We start from the raw sequence: 17384 nt of genomic DNA, 5'->3' as shown, positions 1-17384 counted from the left end.
ACGAGCGAACGAACGGCGGGCACAGAGGACGGCGACGATATGATTGCATATGACAGGACAGCGCGGGAGAATAACTTCTAACTTTTCACATTGCTCAAGTGCTAAATTATTCATCAGCGAAAGTTTAATAACTCATCTGGTATGTTTGCTCGATTTATTATGCGTTGGGTTTTTCATTCACTCGTCAGCTACACTAGCTCGCGATGACTTTTTCATGTTTCACGGAAAGCTTATCATACATTGTGTCATGGGTAGGCTTTTTTCGGATGACTCACTGTGTATTAACTGTAACTAATATTTATTCATTTTTTAAAATGCTCTTGTAGAATGATATCTCGTACTTTCCTTCTAACAACTTTTCCGTTGGAGGTCATCGGAAGTTGCTCCACGAAGAAGACGCCTCCGCGTAAATGCTTTGGATCGCTTAAGTTCCTCGCCACATGCTGTTCGACTTCCTCAGCTGTTAACTGTGAACTTGGATCTTTGACAATAACAGCAGTAACCAAATCTGATGTTCCCGTTTTATTCGGCACTCCGGTAACGCATACTAGTTTCACTCCCGCCATCTGTTCGATAACTGCTTCAACCTCTGACGGAGATACCTGATTGCCCATGTACTTCAGAATGTCTTTCTTCCGATCTACCAAATACAGGTATTTTTCCTCATCGAAATAGCCGATATCTCCGGTGCGGAACCATCCTTCCTTGTCCAAGGCTTCCCGAGTAGCTTCTTCGTTCTTGTAGTAACCCTGGAAAAGAATATAAATAATCATTCGATTCACGGTATTGACTCCACCCAACCCCCCAACTCACCAGAAAGGGAATTCCAATCGACTTGACGACCAGTTCCCCAGTTTCGCCCACCTGCAGCGGCTCCCCATCCTCATCCACTATCCGAACCTGCATATTGGTACCGACCTGACCCACAGCATTCGCTTTCCTTCGCATGAAATCCGCCGCCAAAAACCCACTCTCCGACGTTCCGTAGAAATTGTACGACCTCCCACCCGACGGTTTCAGCAACCCATCCACCGCATCCCGAATAGCTTCGGAAACGCTCGAAGCACCCAATGCCCAAAACTTAATACTGGAAAAATCCATCTCACCGGCGCGGGCATCACTCGTAATGCCCAGCGCGTACGAGGCCGGAGTGTACAGGAACCGAATGCGATACTTGGCGATCAGCTCGTAGAACAAATCCACCGAAAACGGTCGCCGTGTGATGAGCCGGGTACCATCGTTCATGACCGACATGTTCAGCACGTACACGCCGGTGCCCCAGTACAGGGTGCTGAAGTTGAGGCAGATCTCTGTGGACAAGTTCCTACAATGACAAAAGGCGATTAAAACTAGTTTTGGTGGAGTTTTAGTTAGGTCAACAACTTACACTACTCTACAGAAGCAGGAGATCGTTTGGGCATGTGAGTTGCAGACTCCCTTCGGCAGGCCGGTTGTTCCCGATGAACATGTGATGTTTGCAATCAGTTTGTAAGAATCTCCCAGATAACGGGGGCTGGAGTGAAGAAAATAAATTGAAATTGTTAAAGAGGTGCACAAAATTCAACTCGCCTTCGTGGCGCAATCGGTTAGCGCGTTCGGCTGTTAACCGAAAGGTTGGTGGTTCGAGTCCACCCGGGGGCGATGCTTTTTGTAATGTTTAACAGACATTTGAAGTTGAATTACAGTCTAGATTCCAGTAGTACGGACTCGGATTCCTATATAGTGCTGATGCAGGAGGATTCCTACAGTACTGATGATCTGCACTTTAAGAATATACACTGTGGTGGGGGTTTTTTTTTTTAGTATTGTACAAATTGGGCCGAAGGGTCTCAGATCTTCCTGAAACTTTTTCCACAGGCAGGGCTCATGGATATATGAACACAAAAAAATCGAGTAAAATTCGGGGATTGCCTATTTTCCGGAAAACTATGGTGCAAATTATATGTTTTCCCCGTACACTACTTACTTTGAAAAATCATAACTCAAGAACGAAGCATCGTAGAAACCAAGTTTTTTTAAGAGAATGAAAGTAAATTTTCTCAGAAATAAAAAAAAAGAACTTGTAAAAGTTTTCCACAAAATTTTCCACAGTTGAGAAAATTCGTAAAGAAAAGCCGGGAAAACTATGCCCGAACTCGTGGAAAATTTTCAAAAAAATTTTTTTGAGAAGGTTATTTCATAAGCTTCAATCGCAATAATTTTTGGAATGCACTTTTTTTCGTTTTTGAGTTATTGCCAATTTTGTTAAAAATGTCCAAATGTGCCATATACAGGGTGCGGCAGGAAAAAATGCGAAAAGTTCAAGGCATTATTACACGCTAAATATGGGATATATATGACTATTTTTTTCATGACAGTGTATGAGTCAATGTCTATATTCTAGCACTGCAAAATAAAAATGAATATTTCATGTTTAACATGTGATAAAGTAAGCCTAATAAGCGGGTATCAATAAACTGCGCACCCAATGGTCATCAAACAAAATTACTATAACAGTAAAAAAAATTAGCTTAAATTTGATGAACAACCAGACCACACTGATCCAGAGCCATGTAGTTTCACATACTAAATTAAATAAGTACATATATTTGATGATATTGTAGAGATTTTTTTTTTATTATCAGATACGAAATTTAGCGACCTGTGTACTTTTCTGCGGTTTGAAAATTCTGATTGTCTTCAGCTTTAGGCGCCGCCCTGTAAAGGTTGGTGACCAAAATGGGAAAATTTTGAATTAACTTTTCAGAAAATAAGCCTTTTAGAGATCATGGTACGTTGAAACATAGATTGGTTAACGTCAAATAGACGAAAATGAGGTTTGAAGTTGTAAAACACTTTTGCATTTTTTCCTGCCACATACTGTAGGTCAGTGCTTCCCAAACTGCCTTTAACAGGTGCGCCGCGTGTTCTTGAGTCAAAAAAAAAAAAAACAGAAAAAAATATGATTCAATGCATGGAACGCCATTTTATGTTTGATGGAACTTGGGAGCGTTGCTCAACAGCATTTTCCCAAAATTTATCCCAATTTTAGAATAATTGATAAGATTCAGATTTTTACCAAATTTTTAAATTTTCAGAGCTTTTTCTGTTGTATTCTTACATTGCCTTTTTGTTTTTTTTTTTTTTAATTTCCAAAACTTAAGTTTGATTTTTGAGTCTATCAACAGATTGTAATTACAAGAAAATATTTCAAAAATCTTATTAAAGGTCTTTGGGGCTGTCCATAAACCACGTGGTCATTTTTTTGGGACTTTTCCACCACCCCCCCCCCCCCGCCTGGTCATTAGTCCATACAAAAATTTTTATTTGTCCATACAAAATGGTCATTGGTCGAACCCCCCCCCCCCCCCCTCATGACCACGTGGTTTATGGACAGCCCCTTTCCAGAGAAGGGGGGGAGTCGACAGTTTTCCCAAGCTGTAATATCACAAAAAGCCGAAAAAAGAAGAAAAACTTTTGCGGGGTTTACCGGTTTATTTTTATCTTTTTTTCGGCGATTTTTTTTGGGATTTCTCGTTTTGACAAAACTAGTGTCGCTCATCCAGTTCCAGAGTAATGTCCGTCAGTCTTCTCAGATCTTTATGTTGTGTCTTACTTTTCGGGACGATATTTTCTACTAATGTGGCTATCACAGAACATTCAGGTAGTCTGTTGCGTGCAAGTAGGTCACATCTCAAAATTGTCGGTTTTGGATCTTGATGGAAAATGGAGGATTTTTTTTTTAGAAACGTGATATTCATACATTTTTAATAAACACTGTTCATCACTTCTCAAAATTTTTCAATGGTCGTTAGAAAATAATCATCCAAAACTCATGTAAAAGACAGCCTTTCAAGCCTTCCTCAAGACTTAATTAACAAACCCATGATAATGAATGATCTATAATCAGCCAGAACATTGTATTTTTATAAATTTGCTGATATTTTCCACACTACATGCTTAACTCAACATTTTAGTTCATCCCGCAGAAATTTAATATTTCCAGAAAATTCTGTTAAACCATTTCAATTCACCCGCTTCGATAACTCCAAGTATTGCAACAGTTTTACTCAGCAGATTGCTTTAGCTGAAGAAGTTTTTGTTATATTTGTTTAACTTGCATGATAAATAAATATGACATTTGAAATCTAACACATATTTATGAAATCCTTGAGAAATTTTTCCCGAAAAACCTAAAAATAGTTGAAAAGTTAATTTTTATTCGATTTTTAAGAAATACCATGTTTGAAAGTTCTTCATAATTTTGCATTTCAATTTCTGAAGTAAAGATCGTTTTAAAATAATGAAAATTGTATGTAAAAAAATGTTGGTGCGCTGTGTCATTTTCGAAAAGGTCAAAGGGCGCCGCGATAGCAATTAGTTTGGGAACCTCTGCTGTAGGTTATATTTATTAGGCCTGTCCAACTTTTCAAAAATGGTCTCTGATTCTCAAGTCCACCCCCATATTTTGATTGGCATCCTAAAAGAAGTAACTGGTCAAAATTTCAGCCAAATCCATTGAAATTAAGAGGTGCATCAAATCAATTTTGTGTTTTTCGACTATTTTTGAACTTCAAAAAATCATAACTACACTAAAACATGTCAAAACTTAATTCTTTCGGCAGAAATTGAAAGCTATACTTGTCTGCTACTACTTCTCCGAACAACGTGTGCCAATAAAATTGAAGGAAACATGTGTAATTATCGCATTTGTAATCAGAAAAACCTTAAAAAGTTGATTTTTGATAGATTTTGTTCTGGAACACCCTAATATATTTTATAAGTTGGATTTTTCAAAACGGCATCATATTCTCCAATGTTTTTGGTTATTTTCTTTTTTGACACCAATGCTGTAAGAGTTGAGCAAAAATTACTAAAATTCGTGAAAGTCAAATGTGGCCTAAAAACTAGCTTTTTGGAGGCAATCACGTTGTGGCGCGAAATTGTACTGAACGTAGTAGCTTTGCTTCCTTGTAGTTTGCCTTGGCTACCCCCTACCACGGGTGATAACAAAGAAGCGTAATGACAGGTGTTGGCTATCATATCAGTGCTGACGCGATGCCACTTTTTGCGCGCCAAAGCGTGATTGCACCCGAAAAGCTAGTTTTTAGGCCACATTTGGCTTTCACGAATTTTAGTAATTTTTGCTCAACTGCTACAGCATTGGTGCCAGAGAAGCAAATAACCAAAAAACATTGGAGAATATGATGCCGTTTTGAAAAATTCAACTTATTACGTATATTGGGGTGTTCCAGAACAAAATCTATCAAAAAATCAACTTTTTAAGGTTTTTCTGATTACAAATGTGATAATTACACATGTTTCCTTCAATTCTATTGGCACACGTTGTTCGGAGAAGTTGTAGCAAACAAGTATAGCTTTCAATTTCTGCCGAAAGAATTAAGTTTTGACATGTTTTAGTGTAGTTATGATTTTTTGAAGTTCAAAAATAGTCGAAAAACACAAAATTGATTTGATGCACCTCTTAATTTTAATGGATTTGGCTGAAATTTTGACCAGGTACTTCTTTTAGGATGCCAATCAAAATATGGGGGTGGACTTGAGAATCAGAGAACATTTTTGAAAAGCTGGACAGGCCTAATATTTATATATAGTTTTTTTAAATCAAAACTCAAGAGCGAAACATTGTAGAAAGAAAGTTTTTTTTAATGAAAATAAAAGCAAATTTTCTCAGAAATCCAATAAAAATATGAAGTGCAAAAGTTTTCCACAAAATTTTCCACCGTTGAGAAAATTTGTAAAGAAAAGCCGGAAAAACAATGCCCGAATTCGCGGAAAATTTTCAAAAAAATATTTTTGAGTATGTGATTTCGTAAGCTTTGATCGCTAAAATTTATGGAATACACTTTTTTTCTTTCCTGAATTATGACCAATTGTGTGAAAAATGACCATGTAAGCCTACATATATGACCATATAATTTTACGCAAAATTAGCCATAAGTCAGGAACTAAAAATAAGTGCAAGCGATCAAAGCTTATAAAATCACCTTCTCAAAAATATTTTTTTGAAAATTTCCGCGAATGCGGGCATAGTTTTTCCGGCTTTTCTGTATGAATTTTCTCAACGGTGGAAAATTTTGTGGAAAACTTTTTCCACTTCATATTTTTGTTGGATTTCTGAGAAAATTTGCTCTCATTTTTATTGAAAAACTTTGGGCCGTTTCTTCAACTACAGCGTCATCAACGTCCACTGCCCACACGAAGGGAGACCTGATGACGAGAAAGAAGCGTTCTACGCGCAGTTAGAGCAAACATACGATGCTGACGTGAAAATCGTTGTTGGCGACATGAACGCGCAGGTAGGAAGGGAGGAAATGTACAGACCGGCAATCTGGCGAAACAGCCTGCACGCCGTATCGAATGACAACGGCCAGCGATGCGTAAACTTTGCAACCTCCCGTGGTATGGTAGTCCGAATCACCTTCTTTCCCTGCAAAAATATCCACAAAGCCACCTGGAGATCACCCGACCATCAAACAGAAAACCAAATCGACCACGTTCTAATCGACGGTAAATTCTTCTCGGATATAACCAATGTCCGCACATACCGCAGTTCGAATATAGATTCGGATCACTACTTAGTCGCTGTATGCATGCGCTCAAAATTTTCGACAGTTATCACCACGCGTCGAAGTCGAACGCCGCGGCTTAACATCGAGCAGCTGCGTAACGTAGAAGTGGCTCAAGACTACGCGCAGCAGTTAGCAGCCCTACCAGCGGAAGAGCAGCTTGGCGCAGCTACACTTGAAGATGGCTGGAGGGACATCCGATCCGCCATAGGTAGTACCTCGGCTACAGCACTAGGCTTCGCGACTCCGAATCACAGAAACGACTGGTACGACGGCGAATGTGAACAGTTGAAAAACGAGAAGAATGCAGCATGGGCGATAATGCTGCAACACCGTACGAGAGCGAATGAGGCTCGTTACAGACAGGCGCGGAACAGGCAGAACTTAGTCTTCCGGATGAAGAAGCGCCAGCAGGAAGAACCAGATCGCGAAGCGATGGAAGAGCTTTACCGCGCTAAGGACACACGAAAGTTCTACGAGATGCTGAACCACTCGCGCAAAGGCTTTGTGCCACAAGCCGACATGTGCCGAGATAATCACGGGAATATTCTCACGAGTGAGCGTGAGGTGGTCGAGAGCTGGTGGCAGCATTACGATGAGCACCTCAATGGCGACGTTGCAAGTACCGAAGGTGGCGCGGTAGCAGATCTAGGCGTACGTGCGCAGGACGAAAGATTTCCAGCCCCTGACCTCCAAGAGATTGAGGAGGAGGTTGGCCGGTTGAAAAACAACAAAGCCGCTAGAGCAGATCAACTACCAAGCGAGCTTCTAAAATACGGTGGAGAAGCACTGGTGAGAGCACTACACTGGGTCATTACCAAGATTTGGGAGGAGGAAGTATTACCGGAGGAATGGATGGAAGGTATCGTGTGTCCCATCTACAAAAAGGGCGACAAGTTGGATTGCGGGAACTACCGCGCGATCACACTACTGAGCGTTGCCTACAAGATACTCTCTCAAATTTTATGCCGCCGTCTATCACCGATTGCAAGAGAGTTCGTGGGGCAATATCAGGCTGGATTTATGGGTGAGCGCGCTACAACGGACCAGATGTTCGCCATCCGCCAGGTGTTGCAGAAATGCCGCGAATACAACGTGCCCACACATCACTTGTTCATCGATTTCAAATCGGCGTATGATACAATCGATCGAGAACAGCTATGGCAGATTATGCACGAATACGGATTCCCGGATAAACTGATACGATTGATCAAGGCGACGATGGATCGAGTGATGTGCGTAGTGTGAGTATCAGGGACACTTTCGAGTCCCTTCGAATTTCGCTGAGGATTACGGCAAGGTGATGGTCTTTCGTGCTTGCTGTTCAACATTGCTTTAGAGTGTGTAATTAGGAGAGCGGGGATAAACACGAGTGGAATTATTTTCACGAAGTCCGTTCAGTTGCTTGGTTTTGCTGATGATATTGATATTATAGCTCGTAAATTTGAGACGACGGCGGAAACGTACATCCGTCTAAGGAGTGAAGCCAGGCGAATCGAATTAGTCATTAATGTGTCGAAGACAAAGTACATGATGGCAAAGGGCTCCAGGGAGGAATCACCGCACCCGCCACCCCGAATTCATATCGACGGTGATGAAATCGAGGCGGTTGAAGAATTCGTGTACTTGGGCTCACTGGTGACCGCCGACAACGACACCAGCAGAGAAATTCAGAGGCGCGTTGTGGCTGGAAATCGTGCTTACTTTGGACTCCGCAGAACTCTACGATCGAATAAAGTTCGCCGTAACACGAATTCAACTATGTATCTACAAAACGCTTATTAGACCGGTCGTCCTCTATGGGCACGAAACATGGACCCTACGTGCAGAGGACCAACGCGCCCTTGGAGTTTGTAACTGCCGACTAGCTCAGTAGGGGAGCCTTCCTGAGATTCCCTGAAACAACACCTCAGGGTCGGCATGCTTCGCGGGCAGGATATATTCGCACTGTCGTACAGAAAAAACTCACGTCACTTAACATTTTTACACATTTATTCCCGGACTTTCCGGCCTCTTCTTCTCCCTGCTCTTTCCCACATTCTTAATCTACTCTAACCTGTCTTTTCATTTATTAGGGGCCCCTTCTTCTACCTTCCACCTTTCTCCACCACACAGTGTACTCCTCCAGGTCTTCAACGATGGCGATGTGCACGGCTAGTGTCTGTCGGTTCTTCTGTGGCCTTACGGGGTGGCGAAGCAACGCGATGGTGGCATTTACAGGCCCTTCTGGTCTTCCGGCGGCCGAGTAAGTTGACGGACTCGGTCAGCTGCGGAACTCTCTGGGTCTTCTCAATGAAGGGGGGGGGGGGGGGCACTTGAACTCCTACAGAACCGAAGTTCTGACCAAAACAGCGGGGTTCTATGGAGCCGGATTGAACTAATAGAACCATGTAGGTTACTGAAGGAAAACCAATTACCTGCTGTCCTTTCTCCATTTCTATTCTTTCTTTTTCCACATCTTCACTCTTCCTTCACAGGTACAGCACTTCAATAAAATAGGAAAGTTACTGCTTCAACCATTTCGGTTGGTGGTTCTTTTCCGACTCTTAATCATTATGGAGTTCGACGTAGCTAGGTCACTGGCCTTCATTCTTCGGGCAGTGACCCGAGACATTGTGCTGCAGTTATTGTGCCCGTTAGCCCGCTCGTATGTAGGATCTCCTGCCATATTTTTAAGCATCGCCACCCCTTTCAGAGTACCAAAAGGACTCCGTTTTCCCTCTGGTGGTGGGTTTTGAAAGTTGCGTGGATGGTGGCGTAGTACGGTAGTCTACTAAACTATGGACTAATAGTAACTGACGGAGAAAACTGCACAACTCTTACGAATACTACCTGCACTATTTTATATTAAACACGATATAAAATTTACACAAAATCTCAAAAACACTTCACACTGAACTGCGAACACTTACAAGTTTTCGAACGGAAGGTGTTGCGTACCATCTACGGCGGAGTGCAGATGGAAGACGGGACGTGGAGAAGGCGAATGAACCACGAGCTGCATCAGCTGCTGGGAGAACCAACCATCGTCCATACCGCGAAAATCGGGAGGCTACGGTGGGCGGGTCACGTCATCAGGATGTCGGATAGCAACCCGACTAAAATGGTTCTCGAGAGTCATCCGACCGGTACAAGAAGACGTGGAGCGCAGCGAGCTAGGTGGGTCGACCAAGTGGAGGACGATCTGCGGACCCTACGCAGAGTGCGGAACTGGAGACAAATAGCCATGGACCGAGTGGAATGGAGTCGGCTACTATGTACAGCAGAGGCCACCCCGGCCTTTGCCTGATCGGTCGGTCCGTCGTTATCATGTGAAAATATTGTAAAAGAAGTATAATTTCCTTGAAATAATAAAAACAAATATTTGTTTCTCGAATTCTGTTTCCGTCTAATCCCCGTCTATTTTGGGCACAACCTGAGTTCAGTTGGAGTCTAGTGTTGTTTTTTTTTAACGATAAATCAGTGAAAGCGGGGGTAGACGCGCGATAGGATTTTTTTCGCATGCTCGCATGTCGCGTGAAGAAGAGATCGGTTTGGCTGGTGGTTATGAATATTAATCCGTTGTCAGTTAACCATAGGTGACTCCTAGATGGACAACGTACCCTACCCAGCCAACAAATTGATTCACATAACTCTGCTACAACTGTGCTAAACGGTTGTAAAAATTCAAGCAAAGTGTGGAATTTATGTTGATTTTCTGCGCAAATTTCTTTAATTATGTTGGTATCAAGCTGTGCAGAAGCTGAATGCAGAAATCGTTCGGGGAACGAGAGAAACACCAATGAAATCCTAAGTTATTCGCGGATACTTAAAAGCTCTAGACGAGATATCAAGAAGAGATTTGCTTGGAAATCTTTTAACAATTCGTTCTAAAATTCCTCTTTCAAAATTTTTGCCGATATACATCCTTGAAATCCTTTGCGGTTTCTTACTAATTTTCTTCTCGTGATTTCTCCTGGAGTTCCTCGATGAATTTATATCTTAATTTAATTTAAACATTTTTTGTTAAACTTTACCCAGGGGGTTATTCATATTGATTTCCAAAGTTCCTCTGGGTTTCTCTTTAGGGGATTTCCGAAATTTCTAATTCCTAAGAGAACTGCCATGGAAATTTCTTGAAGAAATCGCAACAGGAAATCAGGTAGAAACCGTGCAAGAATCTCTGAGAGCATTACCGGGAAAGCTTCTTTAAAAAAAAAACCGTTAGCTCAATGGAAAACTTTTCTCGTAGAAGAAAAAAAAAATGGGATAAATCGGGCGGAAATCTTCGGGTCAAACTCCGGGGCAGGTAACCCGGAGCATCCTCTGAACGAAATGACGCGATATACTCCTGCCGCGAAAAACTCCAGGAGAAATCCTGGAAGGATTGTCAGTCATAATAAAAGGATGGTGAAGAACTTCTCGAAAGAAATCTTGGAAAAATTCCGGTACAAATGTGGAAGAACTTCCGGGAGGAATTCAAAGTGGAATACAGTAATGGGGGATCTGTAATTGACTATTATGGTGAAGTTAATTGCTATCCGAGATCTAACTCTATTTACCTAGTAAAAGATTTTTACAACTTTATTCAGCCTCAGAATCATGAAGTTTAACCCTCTAATACCCAAATTTTTGATTTTGATCCAAATATCATTTTTCGTCATCTAAAATCGATTTAAACATGTTTTGGAAGATGATTCTTTTTAATTCTCGATTTCGTGTTTTTCAGTTTTTGATTTTTCTAATTTTTATTTTTGAACATCCCCACACTTTTATATTTTTCCTGGAAGCCAATTTGGGGAACGGATTTTTTGAGATGAAAACATTTTGAGATTTTATGATTATTGTTGAAATATTATTATTTTAATTTTTTTTCTCAGAAAATTTTATTTTCCGTGTAATTTTAAGGAAATAATTTTAGAGTGTATTCGATTCGCTTAAACTATTAAACAAGGACAGAATGATTTGGGAAAAAATTAAAATATGTTAATTGTAGCGATCCAATACTAAATAAACAATGACTTCTAAGAGGTGACTAAAACATCATTTTTTCAATGATTTTTAAAAAATGTAAATACGCTTTAAAATACATCAAAAATTATTTTGAGATATACAGAACAGTCTCAAATATCAGCCAAAAATATAAAAAAAATGATTTTTCACGAAACAAAAATTACAACAATGCTCAAACTATACCCCGTCTAAAGGCGGGATTGGGTATTAGAGGGTTAATATGCTGAGAATTTTGTTCCCTTAGAATGCTTGTTCGGTGGTTTATCGGCTCCATTCCGGCATTAAGGATATAAAATGTCGATTTTTTTTTAAATTATGTTTAGCATAACTATATAGTTTCTAGTTTGAATTTAGTTAACTTAGATTGACGAAAGTCTTTTCAGAACCCATTCAAAAATATTTGCTGTTGGAATTCTTCCAGGGATTAAAAACCCTTAGGGAACTCGTGGAGGGATTCCTCCAGAAATTCTTGCTGCGATTCCTTCTAGAATTTCTGCTTCGTTTCTTGTAGGTATTTTTGCTGGTGTTTTTCCAAGAACTCCGCTGAAAATTCTTCCGATCCATTCAAGATGTTTCCCCAAAACATTTTTTTATGCATTTCTCCTGTGATTCCTCCAGAACATTTTTTTTGGGATTTTTTCGGGAACTCCAGCTGGGATTCCTCCAGAAATTCTTTCTGATATTCCTGCAGGACTTTTTCCAAAAATGTCTACGTGAACTGCTACAACGACGTATCCAGGGTTTTCTCTAAGGATTCCTTCAATAATTCCTCCTAGAATTACTACATGGTTCCTCCAAGGATGCCTCGAGGGATTTCTTCGGAGATTGCAGATAGGATTCATTCAGAAATTAATAAAGGATTTTATCCGGAGGTCCTGTAAAGGTTTTTGCAGAATCTACTTATGGGATTCTTTCACGAATGCCTTGAGGGATACGTCCCGTAATTCTTCGGGTAATTTTTCCAGGAATTCCCCCAAAAATGTTTCCAAAATTATCCCTCCCCAGTCGCTGCTACTGTATGTAGCGAGCTCAGAACAATTTTTCATGAACAAAAAAATGATTTTAGAAAACGTCCTGATTTTGTCAGCCCGAAATGCTGACAAAATCGGGTCCTACAGAATATTTGAACTAACTGTTTAAAAGGTGCACGATGGGAAGAAAGTAGAGTGAGACGTCCGCTTGTCTGCGAAGTAACTTTTACTGCAATTTTATTCCCGTGACCACAATACGTAATTAGAAATGAATGACTTTTCAAAAGAAATTTGTGGTCGCAAAAGTATGTGTAACAAATATTGAAATTAACTTTACAAGCAAGTTTACATCCTCGTTCGCCACATCCTCGATAGTATAGTGGTCAGTATCCCCGCCTGTCACGCGGGAGACCGGGGTTCAATTCCCCGTCGGGGAGTTTTTTTTTTTACTGACCACAAAAGCGAACCTACAACATTGCGTCCGAACGTTGTGTGAATCAGTAATAATAATGTTGTGCGATTATGGTGATAAGGAAGAAGTCTTGCCACATTTTATATAGCAGTAAGCATTTGTCATTTAAAAACTGAAGCTTACGTAGAGAGAAATTAGTTTTAATGATGTACCGACTTTGGCCTCCTACACGTTTTAGTTACTGTCAAATTTGTTCGATATTATGTTTGTAATGTTGGATACGACTTACGTGACGTACAGTTTAAATGTGCATAATCATCTTCAAACTCAACCTCCTCCAACCAAAATAGAAAAACACTTTTCAAACGTAACAATTTCACCTGATTTCTCTTTCTTTAGCTCTTCACGGAAAAGTACGTTGGTCTCTAAATATCTCACTTCAAACCATGCTGGCAAACGCTACTCAACCGATCAATACACCCCACCCCCTACCTCGAACTCACTAGAACATGTGCTCCGTCCCCGTCGGCTGAAACAGCTGATCGACCGCCAGGGCAGCCTCTCGAGCGTCTTCCATCACGTAGATCCGATAATCGCCTTCGAGCGCCTTGTCGGCGGCGACCTTCACCGTGTCGTAATTATCGGCGTCGCAGAACACCAACTTGCTCTGCGTTTGCCGCATCATGTGTGCCATTTCTTCTGCGTCGAACGTCGGTGCCAGGGCGTTGAAACCCGCACCGATGACTTGCAGCGCCAGCACCAGGGGCGCCAAATTCTCACTGTTCACTGCCGCTACCGTTGCGATGTCACCGACCCCGTAACCGAGCTTCTGTAGATGCTGCGCAGCCCGGACCACCCGCAGGCGCATCTCGGCCCGGGTCATCTCCCGCCCGGTGTCGGCATCGATCTGGATCACTTTCTCCGGCGACCGATCCAACAGGTTCAGCACAATCTGACCAAAGTTACACTCCGGGTTGAAAATGCAAGGTTGACGCGGACCGCTCCAGATACGTCGAACGGAATCGTATGAAGCCATCGTGAAGACTGACTGACCGACTCTGATAGCAGCGCACGACGATGCAAGACAACTTGGAGCGACGCGACGGCAACGACTATGTAGAAGTACGCGGCGACGTCATCTACGCTACGCTCGTCAATCGTTCGCCGTCCGTGGCCGTCGTCGTCGTCGTTCGGAACAAGTTTGCGGCATAACAGTTTAGTTCGATGTGTCTGAGTGAGTTATTTATTTTGAATAGCCGCGTGAGGACAGCTACTATAATACGGTTCGCCGTTCGCGCTGGCAGGCGGGTGGACAACGGAATACAAATGACTGGCAAAAACACGCTGCTTGAGAAGAGTTGGTTGAGGAGAGAGGAGCGCGCGCAGCTCACTGTGGCGTGGCGCGCAGATATGATGATTGTTTACTTTTGGTAATCGAACTTGGTGCGGTAACCGAGGCAGGGGTTTCCAAATGTGTTTATGGCTCGATATGGAAAAAAAAATTAAAACGTTCCGTTTCGTTCTTTAACGTCCAATTTTCACTCCCGGAATTTAAATTAACGTCCATTTAAAAACTAATAGTGAAAAATAGGAAGGTCAACATAGATCATTTGGCCAAGGCTTTAAATATTAACAATGGCAATACTTTTCAAAAAAATTGTGCTTATTATCATGGAATTACTACCATTATTTATGTGACAATTAGTTTTTTACTTAACCGAATCGCCCTCAGACGCCTAAAGACCTATGAAAGTAGTATCGGGCGCCGGTTCAACACACGCCGACTGGAAGACGTTGCGGTGAAAAGGTCCTTCGTCGAGGAGCTAGAAAACCGTGCTGCGAATATTCCAGAAGGTGCAAGCGTAGAAGATCAATGGAGCGCGATCAAGAACGCCTTCATCGCCAGAGCTACGCACCCGGAGAAAGCAGTGGATCACAGATGATATCTGGAGGAAGATAGAGGAGTGAAGGAACGCCAAAGAGCGAGCGAAAACACGAGGAGCCAAAGCCGTAGCCCGTCAGTTTGTACCTGCTTCTTTGAATTTTGTTAAACCGCCAATAGGAAAACTAAATCCCATGGAAAGTTTTTAGATTAATTTGAGTTCCGCAAAGCCGTCCAATGAAGAGTTAGCTTTGAAAAACCGAGTACAGAGCGAAGTGAAAATTGGGTTGTTTAATGAATAAAATATTGCAATTTTCTATAGCCTAATCGAAAGAGCTCATTTTTCTGAGTATTACGTGATTTTATTGGATTCCAATACCTTTGTTTTGATGTTCAAATTAACAAAACAGTTTTAATTTTTGTGGATAGAATGACAGTTCAATCGATAAAATGACAGTTCGACCCGAACAAAAAATTTTCCCCAAACAAACTTTAAATGCATTTTAAAAATAGTTCCCGGACTCCAAAAAATATGAAATTTTGGATGTAGACTAATTTTGGGGCGGAGAATCCGATTATGAAATATTTCGGATACCCCTAAAGAACCCAATTGCGTCGTAACTAAAATGTTCAACCAGATTCTAGTGCGTAATTCCATTTTATTCTGGTGGAGTCAGTTGAAATAGACAGATCATTTTCCGAGCTATAAAAGTTTTCCGAAAGTGAAGGCAACTTTCAAAAGTGGATTTAATTCTTTGTCGAATGTTTTCCAATCTGAACTGGAAGTGAGTGCGCGAGTTTTTCTTTCTAGTTGCTCGAAGCCAATAATGGAAGAGCAGAGTAGAACACGGTGTGTCTGGTGGAGAACATTAATTTAAAAAAATCGGTATCGCTAAGACACCCACCAAGCGAAAGCTAAGGGTCCCCCCTTTCATTTGAGACTTAAAGGAGAAAGTTCTATCGGCGGGTCTAGAACAATTTTTTTTTTTGAAAAAATATGATATTCATTTGGTTCTTCAGATTTGTGCTCTTGAAATTTCGGGGTGTGACTTCGTCATATATTCTGCTCAAACAGCTTCTCAACTTCAATGCACGTCTGGTACTCAAGACACATGTTTTCTTTCGTCTTCTTCTTCTTCTTGGCGAAACGTCCCTACAGGGACAAAGCATGCTTCTTAGCTTGTTCTATGAGCACTGTAGGAGATGTTTGAAATTTGAAATATTTTATCTCCTACAAGCACTTTCACAGTTTTTAACTAAAAACTTCTTTTGCCAATTACTATTTTGCATGTGTATAGCGTGTGACTTTCACGAAAATACTGCATGCTCATTTAAGTCGAGGAAATTTCCTTCACGAAAAGGTCCTGGACTGACCGGGAATCAAACCCCTCATCCTCAGCATCACGGAAACAAATCTGATCCTGTTTTTATGATTCACAAATCATAAAACATAAAGATTTGTCATTTTATGAAATCATGATCACGACTCATAATTTCATAATCTGAGCAACTAATTTCATGATTCGTTGCAACCATTATTATGAGCTTGAACTCATGAAAATTATCAAGCGTTACGCGCACTCCGCAAAACGGGGTCATTCAGTGTGTGGTATCGTTGGTGATTGGTGGAAAAAATAAGCTATTATTTTAATTGAAATATAGTTTAAAATACAATAGTTATGTCACTTTTCTGTGTTATTAGCGTTCTAGTTTGTTCTTCGTTAAACCATTCTCTCAAAGAAACTGGTAAGTAAAATGTGCCGAAAATGTTTTCTTATGTTGTTTTTCTCATTTCTAAATTCGATTGCACTTCATCGTTCTTGTTCTAGCTCAAACGTGGCTGCCATTCCTTGTCCAATTCCGTTCCGACTTCGTTTGTTTCCAGTTCCGGCGCCGTCAAACGACACCAGCCCCATCCCAACTGCATAGTTTCGGCTGTGTCAGATTCTGTTCCTATACCGGCTTCGTTTAGCGACGCGTGAGTAAAAAAACGTGTTGAAATTTCTTCCTAACGATTGAAAAAAATAATGTTTAAGTAACATTCGATTGCACGCCATCATTCTCAATCCAGCTCAACCGGCTGCGGCGGTCATTCCACACCCCGGATCCATTCGATCCCGTTACGGCTTCGTTTCTGTTCCAGTCAAACGACACCAGCACCATCCCAGTCGCATCTTTCTGTGCTATTGAATATTCGTCATAGTAATTACTACAGAAACATATTTTGCTATTGGGTCATCATTGAACCACCTCCGAAATGGCGGCAATTTTTTTTATTAAATCCACCAGACTCATAAGCGATGCGCACCCGGAGCCATGATTCGAAATCCCAATAACATTATTTAGCTTCATGGTCCTAGAAAATCTGTCAGATTCATAAGCGATGCGTACCCGAAACCATGATTCGAAATCTGAATAACTTGATTTAGCTTCATGGTCCTCAGATTCATAAGCGATGCGCACCCGAACCCATGATTCGAAATCTCCAAAACATGATTTAGCTTCATGGTCCTAGAAAATCTGTCAGATTCATAAGCGATGCGCACCCGAAACCATGA

General features: G+C 41.2%; 1 protein-coding gene, 1 long non-coding RNA gene and 2 other non-coding genes across 4 annotated transcripts; 3 read left to right on the top strand and 1 right to left on the bottom strand.

The window, feature by feature from the left end:
• Window positions 1-286: 286 nt before the first annotated feature.
• Window positions 287-14455, bottom strand: LOC109410832 (probable 4-coumarate--CoA ligase 3). The gene is made up of 4 exons (XM_019684366.3): window positions 13448-14455; window positions 1388-1513; window positions 814-1324; window positions 287-749 (listed from the first exon to the last, which is right to left on the bottom strand). Exons 1-4 carry the CDS (start codon window positions 13978-13980, stop codon window positions 303-305), a joined length of 1617 nt encoding a protein of 538 aa, XP_019539911.3. The 5' UTR covers window positions 13981-14455; the 3' UTR covers window positions 287-302.
• On the top strand, window positions 1568-1641 carry Trnan-guu (transfer RNA asparagine (anticodon GUU)). The gene has a single exon. It is a non-coding gene; the product is annotated as a tRNA-Asn (tRNA).
• On the top strand, window positions 8057-12622 carry LOC134287548 (uncharacterized). The gene is made up of 2 exons (XR_009997370.1): window positions 8057-11155; window positions 11775-12622. It is a non-coding gene; the product is annotated as an uncharacterized LOC134287548 (long non-coding RNA).
• Trnad-guc (transfer RNA aspartic acid (anticodon GUC)) lies at window positions 12898-12969 on the top strand. Its single transcript has one exon. It is a non-coding gene; the product is annotated as a tRNA-Asp (tRNA).
• Window positions 14456-17384: the final 2929 nt, after the last annotated feature.

The sequence above is a fragment of the Aedes albopictus genome, chromosome 2 (genome assembly GCF_035046485.1).
Source record: "Aedes albopictus strain Foshan chromosome 2, AalbF5, whole genome shotgun sequence".
NCBI classification, from domain to species: domain Eukaryota; kingdom Metazoa; phylum Arthropoda; class Insecta; order Diptera; family Culicidae; genus Aedes; species Aedes albopictus.
The sequence above is the reverse complement of the archived record's forward strand: the minus strand, read 5'-3'. Positions and strand labels throughout refer to the sequence as shown.

What these genes read in the sequence shown, in the direction of transcription:
- LOC109410832 (XM_019684366.3), bottom strand. Translation starts at nt 13,980, where the DNA reads ATGGCTTCATACGATTCCGTTCGACGTATCTGGAGCGGTCCGCGTCAA. An exon ending in TCCTGCTTCTGTAGAGTAGT is followed by an intron (nt 1,325 to 1,387) that starts GTAAGTTGTTGA and finishes TTGTCATTGTAG; the next exon opens with GAACTTGTCCACAGAGATCT. An exon ending in CGATTGGAATTCCCTTTCTG is followed by an intron (nt 750 to 813) that starts GTGAGTTGGGGG and finishes ATTCTTTTCCAG; the next exon opens with GGTTACTACAAGAACGAAGA.